The 14,769-nt window shown below is 46.3% G+C and overlaps 1 protein-coding gene across 2 annotated transcripts in view; it reads left to right on the top strand.

Moving 5' to 3' along the window:
• The window catches only part of LOC114585224 (uncharacterized), a 65,714-nt gene that overhangs the window by 35,376 nt on the left and 15,569 nt on the right, over nt 1-14,769 (top strand). The window contains exons 20-26 of one of the 2 annotated variants that reach the window (XM_028707660.2): nt 1,812-1,956; nt 2,686-2,890; nt 6,097-6,275; nt 7,011-7,176; nt 7,858-8,019; nt 9,303-9,466; nt 13,941-14,122. In XM_028707660.2, the coding sequence (XP_028563493.2) occupies nt 1,812-1,956; nt 2,686-2,890; nt 6,097-6,275; nt 7,011-7,176; nt 7,858-8,019; nt 9,303-9,466; nt 13,941-14,122 (1,203 nt within the window). Of the gene's footprint in view, nt 1-1,811; nt 1,957-2,685; nt 2,891-6,096; nt 6,276-7,010; nt 7,177-7,857; nt 8,020-9,028; nt 9,161-9,302; nt 9,467-13,940; nt 14,123-14,769 lie in introns of those variants that run through there. The other variant, XM_077919303.1, reaches the window with a different exon arrangement.

Below are 14,769 nucleotides of genomic sequence, written 5' to 3'. Positions count from 1 at the left end.
TCCTACCGAAACCATATCTTGCCATGCATTGTTATATTTATGACTCATCTTGGGATTTACGGGGCCTCTCTTGATATATTTCTCATCTAACTAGCTAAATAGCTCACAGCCGACACACACAACTCTCCCTCGTTGAACATTTTCTCTCCTGTCATTTCTGCCAATTTATCTGCAGATTTATGCCCCCCCTGACTTTCGCAGGTTTGAAAATTAACGCCAAAATCAATACGGCGTATAAAACGTAAGATGATTTTACTGTAAATTATTTTGCAAGACGTTGTGTCTGGCACGGGGCCTGCCTTGAAAAGGGGCGCTAACGTGTATAAATGAAAACACAAAAGCGAGTGTTTAAGGCACAGAAACCGCCTCGTTCTCCAAAACCCCGGCAGCTTTGAAGTGGGAAGCCAAGGCGGTGCTTTTACGGCACATACCGGCGGGGAGGGGGGAACTGTGCAGCTTGGGAGCCTCAAAAGTGAAGCCGGCAGCTGCACGAAGTTTTATTTTTATTTTATTTGCCGGTGTCAGTCAGTCGTCTGCAAGCAAAACAGATTGGCAGGAGGAAATGGTTCCTGCCGCACCACATGCTATAAATGGAAAAGTTGGTAAAGTTTAACGGCTGAGAAAATTAGCAAGTTTCCTATCTCTTGGGCCCCAAGTGGAAACTGCACTTTTGCAGCAGGGGAAGGGCAGTGGCTCAGTGGTGCAGAGCACACCCCTTTCATCAATGGGGTGACAGAGGTCGCAGCCAGATCGCCCTCGCATCCCACCCCTTTCATGCAGGAAATCCCAGTTCAATCCAGTTGCAGGATTCTGGGGAGTGGGGCCAGAAAAGACCTTGTAGTATAATAAATAATAATAATAATAATAATAATAATAATAATAATAATAATAATAATAATAATAATAAATTAATAATAATTAATTTATTTATACCCTACCCATCTGGCTGGGTTTCCCTAGCCACTCTGGGCGGCTCCCAACAGAATTAAACAGGGCTGCCTTCCTATGTCTTCTAAAAGTCAGGTAGTTGTTTACAGTGGTACCTCGGGTTACAGACGCTTCAGTTTGCAGACTCCGCTAACCCAGAAATAGTACCTTGGGTTAAGCACTTTGCTTCAGGGTGAGAACAAAAATCGCACCGCGGCGGCGCAGGAAGCCCCATTAGCTAAAGTGGTACCTCAGGTTAAGAACGATTTCAGGTTAAGAACAGACCTCCAGAACGAATTAAGTTCTTAACCCGAGGCACCACTGTATTTCCTTGGCATCTGATGGGAGGGCGTTCCACGGGGTGGCTTGGATGATGGTCAGGGGTACCTCGAACAACACTGACCTTTGTCGCTCTTTCCTTCCCTCCCTCCTCTGGTGTCCTCTCCTGTCTCTGCCTCCCAAAGGCTTGCAGAGCTGTTTGTTGCAGCAGCCCTGGCTATAAGCTCCCCGGGTGAATGGTGCCTCTGGGGCTGGCCAGGGGGTGCTTCCCAGGCCCCTGTGGGGCAATGGGAGGAGGCACTTCTCTTTGGGGCAGGAGAGCAGCTAATAGACCAGGGGTGGCAGCTGCAGCTGCCCAGAGGACTCCCAAGGAGAGGGGAGAAGAGAGGAGGCTGAGGGAATGCTCCACAAAGGAGGGCATTTGAAAAGGGGTGAGGGGCTGCCAGCTCTGCAGGCAAGGGGTGACATAACTGGGCTCCTGAGCCTCACAGGGGTGCCGCAGAAAGAAGGTAGTTGGTCAAGAGAGCTGTGGACTCAAAAAGGTTAAAAACCTCTGATTTAAACCTGCTTGATTGATATTTCCTGTGCTTGTTTGTATTGATCAGGCTCCAAGGACCCTCTTTTTTCTATGCTCCTTGGGTCCCGCATGATCCCAGTATCATGCTACCAAGTCCTCCAAGGATCAGCCAGCCATTTGATCTCTATATAGATGCCCTTCATTATATACCTGATAATGCAACCATCACAAAGGTAAGCTTCAGAATACTCCTGCTGCTCCCCACTTCAGTCAATGAGCCCTTATTAGCATTCCATATTGCGTAGCTCCTGGGGTGGTCTGGGAAAAGGGCAGTGGGCTGCTATGCCCAGCAGGGAGGCGTCTGCTGTGAGCTGCTTGCTTTACATAAAGAGAGAAAGCTGCCATATACAGATTCACCCATCCTTGTTTTTGTCCGAGTCTCTTTTTTCAGAAAGGAAACTCTGCGTTGGTCCTTAAATCTGCTTTCCGAGACCAGTTTTGTTGGAAATTATTTATCCCAGTAGGTCATGTTGGCTGATGTAAAAACAGCAACAACCCCATATACAAGAATCCAGTTGGACTCCATTTTTTTCTCATGGTACCTTCTGCATACAGAAAAACACACTTATCTGTAAATGATACGGGGCTGAAATTTGGGTATATTATTTATTATCGTGCATGTGATGCTGTTGTACCTTCGTGACAACTTCGCATTGAAACGTGAGAGTGGGGAGGAAAGGGCGATTGGACTCCCCTCAGTGTCTGATTTAGGCTAAAAGGAAGCATAAATCAATGGGAAAGTCATGGAGGTCTAGGAAGGCATAGTCAATGTTGCTTTTTGCCCCAAGAACACAGAACAAAAACGGTCTGGAACAGAGATGAATAAATCTCTACAACTCTGTAGACATTGTATGTGTGCATATGTAAAATAATATATAAATTAATGTTCTCTACCTCATTAGGTAACAGGTCATTTCAGGAATACGGGCTTCAGCAATCTGCACCCTTTTGTAGCTTTTCCTGTTCTCGAGAGCCCGTCTCGAAATCCAGAATTCCAGTACCGAGCAGCAATAGATGGAGGCATTTCAAGTGGGATGGATATCAACACTTGGCTTCTGTTTCAAGTTCATACAGTTGACATGGATTCTGGAGACCTTGTTCTACTAGGTAACGGGACCTAGAAGCCATTCCCTCCCTTTAAAAAAATTTCTCCATTTCCGAAACATTGCATTTCCTCCTGACAGTGTTTGCTTGAGGATGGAGTGTTGTAGCTGAGTCACTTCTTTACAGATCTAGCTCATGTGTAGACAGTACGAGAAGGAGAAAAATCTTAGGCGCTGAGGCCAGCGAGTAAGCCAAATCCGCAAGCTTTTATCGAGAGCAGGGAGTATCACCTGACTTGCCCTAGCCTATTGCTGTTAAGAAGCTTCCTTATTGGTGGGCTGAAATCCCTGGCACTCCTCTTTTGGCAAGAGCTCAGTAGCAGCACAGAATGCCCACCTGACGTCCCATAGACCAGTGGTGGCGAACCTATGGCACACATGCCAGAGTGGGCACTCCAAGTCCTCTCTGCGGGCACGTGCAGCAGACAAAGTTTCCAGCCACTCCCCCCCCATGCCAGTGCATGTGGGAATCTCTCCCTAGAGCACCCTCCGCCTGCAGTGGTGTTTAGGGGAGTTGCGTGCCCGCCAGGCAACTGGCAGTCTGTTGTTGGTGAGCTGGCAGGCGCATGTCAGTTGCGGTGACGCAAGCGATTTTCAGCGTTTCTCAGTGGGGTTAGTGAGTTCCTGTAGGCTGTGCATAGAAGCTGAACAACTTTGCTCTACCCTCTCCAAAAAAAAGCTCAGTGACTCTGGGCCCTCTCTCCCCATTCTCTTAATTTTGAGTCCCCAAAAATAGGGAGTGTCTTATACTTGTTGTTGTTGTTTAGTCGTTAGTCATGTCCGACTCTTCATGACCACATGGACCAGAGCACGCCAGGCACTCCTGTCTTCCACTGCCTCCCGCAGTTTGGTCAAACTCATGCTGGTAGCTTTGAGAACACTGTCCAACCATCTTGTTCTCTGTCATCCCCTTCTCCTTGTGCCCTCCATCTTTCCCAACATCAGGGTCTTTTCCAGGGAGTCCTCTCTTCTCATGAGATGGCCAAAGTATTGGAGCCTCGGCTTCAGGATCTGTCCTTCCAGTGAGCACTCAGGGCTGATTTCCTTCAGAATGGAGAGGTTTGATCTTCTTGCAGTCCATGGGACTCTCAAGAGTCTCCTCCAGCACCAGAATTCAAAAGCATCTATTCTTCGGCGATCAGCCTTCTTTATGGTCCAGCTCTCACTTCCATACATCGTGTCTTATACACGGGGGGATGGGGGCGCAAATTGCCGTGTTGGCACTTTGCGATAAATAGGCGGGTTTTGGGTTGCAGTTTGGGCACTCGGTCTCTAAAAGGTTCGCCACCACTGCCTTAGACCACTTTGCTTGAAGAATAGCCACAGGTGATCACTCAGCCACTTCAGTCTGCTGAACTGGCATTTCTTCAAGCACTGTATAATGTTCTGCATTTGTGAGGAATCAGCCTCTTAGTGTGGCAACCCGTTAGTGCAGAACTCCCTGCCTATTGATATTAGGCCGGTACCACCACTGTACTGTTTTTCAACGCCTGATAAAAACCGCTTTTGCTTAGGCAAGGCTGCCCAGACATTTAATTTCATCATGTATGTTTTTAAAACTATTGATTTGATCTCTTCTCATATTTTTATTGTGCCTGCTTGTTTAGGAAGTCTGTTGATTTTTATCGGCGTTTTCTAGCAAATACGAACCGTTTAGGCAATTTTATTATTATTAAGTGATCTATAAGCGCTGTTAGTTAAATAAATAATTACGTAATAGATTCCGTCTCCGGCAGCTGCCGAGATCTTAGATGAGTCCAGTTCGCCTCACACGTGGGAGAACATTACATCGCGTTGTTGTTGGTATTTTTAAGCCATTCATCTGCCACAGGCTCAGCCCAAACATCCCGGGCACCGAACTGCAGATGAACATTTGAATGTGAAAGCGTCGCAGATCTGCGATTCTACATTTTTACTTTGCCATTGGATGGGTGGAGGGGGGGAAAGGAGTTGGAATCGTTTTAGACACAAATTGGACTGGCAGATGGCAAATGCAGTTTTAACTTAGGCACATAAACAAGGCACTCCGGCTAGGGAATACGTGATAGAGGGAGTCATCATCCAGTTTACTGATCAAAAAGAGAAGCATTTTTCAAGGCCGTTGTGTGGAAGAAGTAATTGAAACCATCAGTCTAGGATACAGCAGCAGGTTTCTTTGGGGGTTTTTTTTAAAAAAAAGGAAGAATGAGCAAGACATAAAATACTAGAATGCCAACAAGATGGAGCACACCGATCCTCACAAGAGTGGACCCGCCGATTCTGGGGACCGAGAGATGACTCAGGCTGGCCTGCTTCCTGAACCTGGGGCCTTCCAGATGTTGTTGAGCTACAACTCCTGTCACCTTAACACCCATATATGCCCTCTCATCCACTTTGATCTGTGGACCTGGCACTGCTAAGGGTGCTACACAATACTCGTTCCCCGTTTGCATGAAAATTATTTTTGTGTGTGGCAGCAATGGTTCTTTGGAACTCCCTACCTATTGACATCAGGCTGTTCTCTTTTGGGGGGGGGGGACGCGGGTGGCGCTGTGGTCTAAACCACAGAGCCTAGGACTTGCCGATCAGAAGGTTGGCGGTTCGAATCCCCCTGACGGGGTGAGCTCCCGTAGCTCGGTCCCTGCTCCTGCCAACCTGGCAGTTCGAAAGCACAAAGTGCAAGTAGATAAATAGGTACCACTCCGGCGGGAAGGTAAACGGCGTTTCCATGCGCTGCTCTGGTTAGCCAGAAGCTGCTTAGTCATGCTGGCCACATGACCCGGAAGCTGTACGCCGGCTCCCTCGGCCAATAAAGCGCGATGAGCGCCGCAACCCCAGAGTCGGTCACGATTGGACCTAATGGTCAGGGGTCCCTTTACCCTGTACTAAAAACATTTTTGATTAGGCAGGCCTATCCAGACATGTAGGTTGCCATATGTTTCAATCTGGTCTTTTCACCCTATCATTGGTTTTAATTTGTTAAAAAAATATTTTAAATAGTTGTTTTTAACTGTTCTCACTGATTAATTTATTGTGTTGTTCTTTTTGTGAACTGCTTTGAGGTTTGCTTGTTTGTTTACAATCAGGTGGTATATGAAATTTAATAAATAAATGAATAAATTAGGCATGCCGGCTAAGGCAGTTGGGAATCCAGCAAGGTCTGGATTGGGAGACATTTGGGTGTTTTTTTTTTAATCAAAGAATAACTTGCCCCTTTGTGGATGACTGTAGGAAGCTGTGCCATCCACATCTTTAATGCTGAAGGAGAATTAAATGTGGGAGGGTTTCAACTGAAACTGAGAGCTGGCTTGCTGGAAGACGGACCCTCACCTCTTACCCCGTCTTCGCTGGATCGCCATACAGTTATTCCTTGCTGTACTCTCCTTATTCGACTCTTACCACATGCTCAGGCAAGTCTCTTCGTTATTTTTTGTATAAATATTTGCAGTTCTTCCATTCAAGTTCAGCCCTTCTCCAGACCTTGCCTTGTTCGACTTCACTACAGATAACAATTCTGAGGAATTCTCAATAGAAAAAATACCAATCCTTTGCAGCATTATCAATAACATCCACTAGAGCTCATTAAAGGCAGCTCTGTGCTGAGAGATCAACTTCATTTGGCCTTCCTGTTTCCATGAACTGTCTCAGTTCAAGCTATTTATAATAACCTTGTGACGTGGGTGGCGCTGTGAGTTAAACCACAGAGCCTAGGACTTGCCAATCAAAAGGTCGGCGGTTCGAATCCCTGCAATGGGGTGAGCTCCCGTTGCTCAGTCCCTGCTCCTGCCAACCTAGCAGTTCGAAAGCACGTCCAACTGCAAGTAGATAAATAGGTACTGCTCCGGCAGGAAGGTTAACGGCGTTTCCGTGTGCTGCTCTGGTTCACCAGAAGCGGCTTAGTCATGCTGGCCACATGACCCGGAAGCTGTGCGCCGGCTCCCTCGGCCAATAAAGCGAGATGAGCGCCGCAATCCCAGAGTCGGTCACGATTGGACCTAATGGTCAGGGGTCCCTTTACCTTTACTTTAATATTAAGAAGTTGAGGCTGGAGTTGGTTTGTTTTCCTCTGCCCTCCTCATCCCTTTTCCCTTTTGTGCCCTGCCTTCTAGACTGTATGCCTGTGTTCTTCTTTTTCTTCCCTTTAGGTTCCAGTGCCTCCCCCAAGTTACTTGGCAGGATACTATTTCACCGACGGAGCAAAACCCAACAGTTCAGAGCTGGAGATCATCTCAAGCTTTCAGAAGGACAGCGGCTTCCCAAACCTTGTGCTGGACATGGCACTGCAGTTAATGAACAAGGAGCAAAGCAGAGGTATGGGAATGGTGGGCTAGATCACAAAAGCTTCCTCTTTGCACGCTAAAGCTTATTTCAATCACTTGTTGTCTTGAGAGACATTGGAGTGCGCCTTGAATAACACTAGTGCATTTGAAACACAGCAGACGCTGGTGCAAGCTCCAGATGCTGTGGACTCCCAACTCGCATATTTGCTGGCCATTGGCGATGCTAATGGGGGCTGATGGGAGTTGTAGTCAAGCATTGTCAGAGGTCCCCAGTGCTTCCCCACTCTTGGGGTATTCTAAGTTGGGATGTGAGAGGAGGAGGAGGCTGTTTCCGCCTTGTGTTCATTGCAATCAGTGCTGTTTCCATTCTGCTACAGTTCGGCTTCTGCACAAACCCATGTTGTTCATCTTGCTATCTGCTGTGGCCACAAGCAGTTTCATAATTAACTCCAGTGCATTTCAGTGCAAGGTAAACGTAAAAAAATTCCACGCAGAAGATAACCTAGTGATTTCCGTTATGTTTGCAGGCTAAAAAAGCAATACCAAGTACCACTCACATTCTCTTGTGTGGCTTGCGCGTTGTGGGAATTTCTGCTCCCGTTTCTGTTTCTGGCAGAATTCTCCAAGATCCTAATCTTAAGCATTGCCAAGTGGTGCTCATCCCCCTGGTGCTGCTACTGCTTCCCATATCCTAATTCCTTGTTTCATGCAGTACTGCCCGATCAGCTGAAAGCCTGGTGTGTAGAAAAGTTAAGCGAGAGAGGACATTTGTCACCACGGCATCCTCTGAAGTGCATCGACATACATCGTGCGGTCCGTTATTGGCAGGAAGCTGGAGTCCGTGTCCGAATCAAGCAAGCGTTTGGGCTTAAAGGTAGCTGAAAGAACATTATTTGTGTTACCCTGCCTCAAGTATACTAAGCAATTTCAGAGTTTTGCTTGAAAATATGGGATGCAGCAATCCAGTTGAAGCTAAGCAGGCCAGTTCTCTATCTTACGCCCAGATTGAGTCCCATGGCAGAAAGGCAGGATGCAAGCACAATAAGCAAATAAAATAAATAAATACTAGTGGACCCTGCAGCAAAAGTTTGCAGTGTTGAGTGTTCCTGATCACTGTTCTGCCTCCTTGATATTCCCTTTCTATCCTGGTTTTCTTGTTTTTCTTCCTCCAATAGCATTCATTATCCACTGAGCATGCTCATTGGGCTGTTTCTCCCCCCCCCCCCATTTTTAAGGGTGTTATTCTAATTCTTTTTTCATACTTTTGCCAATTGTGGAGTTCCTTCAAGCCTGGGTGGTATTTGTATTGGTCTACAGCAGTACAGTAATAAGCAGCAGCAGCGTCATGGGTGGTGCTGTTATGGCTACATAAGCAGTGGCTCTCATGCCTGAACTAAATAGAGGGATTTGTTGCTTCTTCTTCTTTACAATCTCTGACAATGATAGAAATTAGGTTGATTATTTCACGCGTTTCTTGCAGTTTTGCCCATATAAGACATGTGTCGGCCAAACTCTTGGTTGCTTAGATAAAGACATACACAGTCTCTATGGGGAGAAGGAAGTGGCATCTTGAAGAAGGCTCTGGTTGTTGGGAGAAAGATGGTTATCTTCATTTTATGAGCGAGAAATATCGCTGATACATTTGTTTTTATTTATTCATTTATATCATTTCTATGCCACTTAATACACACACACACACACACACACACACACACACACACACACACACATATTAATTATCTCCAAGTGGTGAACAGAAAACTAAAACAACTGAAACAAATGTTCCAGAAATACAGAATATATATACACAAATGTTATGTCAATAAAAATGATGGCTGGAATGATGACAATAGACAGGCATCAGTTCTTTCTTTAACACATAGAAGAGACTGTCCATCAATAGGGAAAGCAGTGGCCTCTCTCTGAACTGGAGATGGGGGAGAAATTCCATTCAGCTCACTCTTGCACTTGCACTTAGGGGAGCATAAGAGGTAACTGAGATCCCAAAGGAGTAAGGTGAGCAGCGCATGTTCATTCCCCTTTCCCTGCTCTGTACAATATATAGTTGTAGGTAGAAGGTCCTTTCCCAGTTATTTTTGTGAGCAAACCCTTAAATATGTATAATTTTTACTGATTTGTGTTTTCTTCCCCTTTCAGCTGATGGTTGCTATGTGAATGCACTGGCCAGAATCCTTAAGGGGGCTGCAAGCATGCAGTTGCCTGAGCTGCCTCAACGCTGGGGAGGAGAAGAAACATTCCTGGTGCAACAACTTGATTTTTCAAGCCTGCAGAGATCGCCCAAGTGGATTGAGCCATCTGTGGTATGCAGTCACCGAACTGCCATCTTGCAGTAGTGGCAGATGCCCATTGGGACTGGTAGGGTGGAAGGCAAGGAGCCAAACAGTAGGTGGCGCCAGAGCCAATGACAGGCAAAACTAACCACTTCCAGTTTTGTCCCCACCCTCTTCTTCCCTGCTGAGTTATACAAAGACAGGGCTGTCATTGAGGAGGACGCTGACAGACAGTGTAGCCCAGGCATAGGCAAATTCGGCCCTCCAGATGTTTTGTGACTACAACTCCCATCATCCCTAGCTAGCAGGACCAGTGGTCAGGGATGATGGGAGTTGTAGTCCCAAAACATCTGGAGGGCCGAGTTTGCCTATGCCTGGTGTAGTCACTGAGTGCAAGTCAGAAGGGAGGCAGGTGAAGGCAGACTGAGCTTGGTGGGGGACTGCCCCATTCATCCTAATGGACCAGCCTCCACTGTCTGCTTGCTTTCACTATATGTGCAAAGTGACTCCTAGGCACTGTGGCAAAGGGGATGGACACCTGCCTTGTAAATTGTGGAAGCAACCTGCAGGAAGAAGGGCAGCAATTAGGATAATAGAATTGTAGAGTTGGAAGGTACCCCAAGAATCATCTAAAGGTAAAGGGACCCCTGACCATTAGGTCCAGTTGTGACCGACTCTGGGGTTGCGGTGCTCATCTCGCTTTATTGGCCGAGGGAGCCGGCATACAGCTTCCGGGTCATGTGGCCAGCATGACCAAGCCGCTTCTGGCGAACCAGAGGAACACACGGAAACTCCGTTTACCTTCCTGCTGGAGTGGTACCTATTTATCTACTTGCACTTTGGCGTGCTTTCGAACTGCTAGGTTGGCAGGAGCTGGGACCGAGCAACGGGAGCTCACCCCGTCACGGGGATTCGAACCGCCGACCTTCTGATCAGCAAGTCCTAGGCTCTGTGGTTTAACCCACAGCGCCACCCGCGTCCCAAGAGTCATCTAGACTGCAATAGAACAGCTATAGAACCCCTAAACGGTGGCCACTTAGCCTCTGTTTAAAAGTCTCCAGGGAAGGAGAGTCCATCACCTTCTGTGGAAGCCCATTCCACTGTTGAAGAGCTCTTGCCATCAGAAAATCTTCCCAATGTGTAGTCAGAATCTTCTTTATTGCCATGTGAATCCATTGGAGCAATTATTTTAACTGTTTCACTGTGATAAGAAACATCTAAGCCTGCCATTGCTGGGAAATGACTCTTGACTGCCACGGGCTCTCCAAGGTGTGGGGCCTGCTATTTCATGCCACCATTTCAGTTGGATTAAGCAGTTTCTCTGAAGGAATAAGCCCTTTCGTCTCATTTGGCTGGCTAGCTGTCTGAAATGAATATAGATCAGAGGTGGGGAGCCTGTTCTGTTGAGGGCTGCAATCTCTTGGGGTGCTAAGGGGCCAGGAAGTCTGTTGGGTAGCACATTCTGACAGTGAACAGAGCCAGAAGTGAGCAAAGCACCTCTGTGCGCACACACACACGCACACACACACACACTCTCTCTCCCCGTCTCCCTCAAGCCCTTTCCCTGTTTTGCCCATCCTTGCAGCCCACAGGAAAAATTAACCAAGGGCCACATGAAACATTAGCAAGGACCACATATTCCCAAATTCATTATAATACAGATTTGCCTCCCCCCCCCCGAAAATCACATGAAAGGGACATCAGATATGTCCAGGAAAAGTTAGTGGATTCTGAAGGGAAAGGCTTGGTCTGGTCTGGACTGTGCGTTTACATTGGTTCTATTTCTGCAATGTTTACTGATCATCCCAGCTGCCGTTCCTTACTGTTCCCAACTAAGGAACCTTTTAAAAAGTGAAGATTCCACTAGACTTCAATGAAAACAGATCTTCCAAAGTCTAGAACTTCTTCCCAGCTAGAGAAGGAAATGTATGGCAGTACGTAATTTCCTCCTGCGACTGCCTTGTGACAGGGTAATGTCCCATAAATGCCTGGGCAAAGGGATTGGACTTTGCCTGGCACCGTTATCACAGAAGGATTGGTGCCAGCCTACTTTTCATTGTAGCCTAGCAAACATGTGCCATTAGCCCTACCTTGCTCGTTTGGTTTGTATTATGTGAATTCTTTTCCATTTTTTGTCCGTTGTGCCACAAAGCAGCCACAGGTTCAACCATCAGCCTGGCTTGTTAATAGGGCAGCAAGTCTTTATGTGTTCCATTCCGTTCCATTTCCATGTATTAGTTACATACAACATTGTTTCCATTCTGCTGCAGTTCATTTTCTTCCCAAAACGATGTTGTTCATCTCTCTGTCCACTGTGGCAAAATGGCATATTTTACGTAATTTACATAACTAATTACATAAAACACATCATTAAGTTGTCATTACATTGTTTCACCCAATAAGTTTCATTGCAAAGGAAACACATTGCAAATGGAAGGCGAACATAATGAATTACGTAATGTTTGTGGAATGACAGCAACAACAACTGCGAATCCTGATCACATTTGATGGATTCATTTCTGTTCCGGACATGGGATGAGAAAGCGAACATTGGCAGTTTTCGGTTTCGTTAGAATTCCCTGACATCCCTCTTTGTTAGGTAGTCCTTTTAGTCTGCGCACTTCGGAAGCCCAGTGTTTTTATATGAACTCGTGGCAAGGAAAAGTTCCTCCAGACATTTTCCCACAGGAACCCAAAAAAAACCCCACATTCGCAAAATGAGCGTTTAAACTGAGATCAGCTTTCTGAAATGTACTGCACAGTTCCTGCTATTTACGATTCTCCTGAAACATCCAAACATCTGTTGTGCACAGAAATGAAATCTTGGTTAACTGCTGAGAACTGCTCCCTTCAACGCAGGAGAATCAAATTGCCCATCAGTTGCCTTACACAGATTTAGCTGTGAAGTGATGATATGAAGAGGCGGTTTAAAGTATCTCTTTGTGCATTTAGCAACTCTGGAAATGTGCTGTCTCAGTCAGATCCCTCCTCTCCCCTCTCTTCACCTCAAAATGAAAATAAAATATCGCACCATAACCCAATCATAATCTTCAGCTGATGTTCTTATACTGCAAGGATGCTGATCTTCTTAAGTCTCACTATTATCCCAGGACAGGGAATATTTTATATTTGCTTTTCAGAATTGTTAATATATTTTTTCCCTTTTGACTTGAGATTCATTTTCCCTATTCAAGACATGCCTCAACATCCAGCTATGGAGCTTAGAATTAGAGTGAAGAGGATCATGACATTCTTAGAGCTGTGGGGCTGGTTTGGAAGTGGCGTCATCTTGCTCATTCCAAACGTAACTATTCTTCTCTAGGGGCCAGTTCTGGAAAAAACAAACCAGTTCTGCAGATTTGAAAGTCAGCTGCTGAAAGTCAAGGGTGCCACTTGGCTGGGATTGACTGCAGAAGGTGCTGATTGGTTGGTACTGGCTAAGGGTGCTGATTGGCTAGTGCCTGTGACAGCACCGACAGTCACCCGACATGTCTTTAGAGCAATGTAATTGTTTTTTGAAAAATTAATGCAGGCTTTTGTTACTATTATTTTGCCTCTAGAGGCTCTTTTTTAAACCACGAGAAGGATAAAGGTAAAGGGACCCCTGACCATTAGGTCCAGTCGTGAACGACTCTGGGGTTCTGGCGCTCATCTCGCTTTATTGGCGAACGTTTACCTTCCCGCCGGAGTGGTACCTATTTATCTACTTACAGTTTGACGTGCTTTCGAACTGCTAGGTTGGCAGGAGCAGGGGCCGAGCAACGGGAGCTCACCCCAACGTGGGGATTCAAACCGCTGACCTTCTGATCGGCAAGTCCTAGGCTCTGTGGTTTAACCCACAACGCCACCTGCGTTCCTTACGAGAAGGATAGCTGAATGTATAATCCAATAAGCACATACCTGCTGCCAAAAATCAAGATGATGATGAGAATAAGAATAAGAATAAGAATTTTATTTATACCCCGCCCATCTGGCTGGGTTTCCCCAGCCACTCTGGGTGGCTTCCAGCAAAATATTAAAATACAATAATTCATCAAATATTAAAAGCTTCCCTAAAGAGGGCTGCCTTCAGATGTCTTCTAAAAGTCAGATAGTTGTTTATTTCTTTGACATCTGATGGGAAGGTGTTCCACAGGGCGGGTGCCACTACCAAGAAGGCCCTATTTACAGGAGACGGCCTGCCTGACAGGGGGGAAGAGGCAACATTTGTTGCTGATCCAGTGCAAAGTGAGTTACAAACTGGAATGGCAACCAGCCTGAAGAACCTGCTGCAAACATTGTTTAATTGCTTATGCCTGTCTTCAACCTTTCAGTTAAGAAGCCTGTTAAATATTTCTTCTGTGGGGGGGGGGGGGAATGAAATGAGATGCTTGGAAATTTATATTTCTGAAACCCCTCTTGGCTTCCCACATTCTCATGCCCTTGTGTTCAGCCTTTTAAAACATTCCTTGGATCTGGTATCAGCTCTTTGCTGTGTGTCTAAGTTTCCTCTGCCTTATTGTAGGTTTTGCATCCTTATCTTGATGATCACAGCGTTCTGCTGGTCCAGATCTACGGCTTGGATGCTATTTACACCCCAGATCCGGGTGGACAAAGACCGGGCACAGTAGCGCCACGTTCTGGCCAGGCCATCGAGCTCAACGAACAATCCCAGCTGGGGTGGACGGTTCTTCCGCTCTTTGACAGGTGAATCTAAAAGTAGATGCTTCTGTGTTCGGCTTTTTAGACTTACAGCAGAGTCTTGAGCATATTTACTGGAATGTAAGCCCCATTGTGTTGTATCAAATGTTATTCTTACTCTGACTATACCCATTGAATTTGATGCACCTGACTATGATCACAGCCACCTAATACGTTGAAAGTGTATTTAAGGCACATGGCTTTCCCCCAGAGAATCCTGGGAAGTGTAGTTTAGTGTCGCTGTGACCCGAGACATGGGTTCCGGTCATGGCAGTGGCTGATTTGGGAATGCTTGGTGCCATCCTGATCAGTGAGAGGCGGCCTTCAAGCCATAAACCCTGCTGTTATAGGAACCAAACCATTGGTAGTAAAAACGACTGGTGGCTCCAAATTCCATTTAAAGCGGGAGTAGGGAGATGAAATCTAGATCAGTGCCAAAATCTGGATGGGTTATCGCCGCATCTGCAACTGAAGGATAAGCAAGCTATCTCGGGAGAGAAGGGAGGTATATTTACTGTTCAGCTTCCCGGTTTTCGGAGCACAAAATGCCAGCGTTTATATCCGGAGCGGATCCCTTAACTGCCCTCCCAGAGACAGAATTACCCCCCAGATGAAATGGAAGCAGAGAACGCGGGAGGCAGCTGCAAAAGTTG

Source organism: Podarcis muralis, chromosome 15, assembly GCF_964188315.1.
Source record: "Podarcis muralis chromosome 15, rPodMur119.hap1.1, whole genome shotgun sequence".
Taxonomy (NCBI): Eukaryota; Metazoa; Chordata; class Lepidosauria; order Squamata; family Lacertidae; genus Podarcis; species Podarcis muralis.
This window is presented reverse-complemented; position numbering and strand designations above follow the sequence as displayed.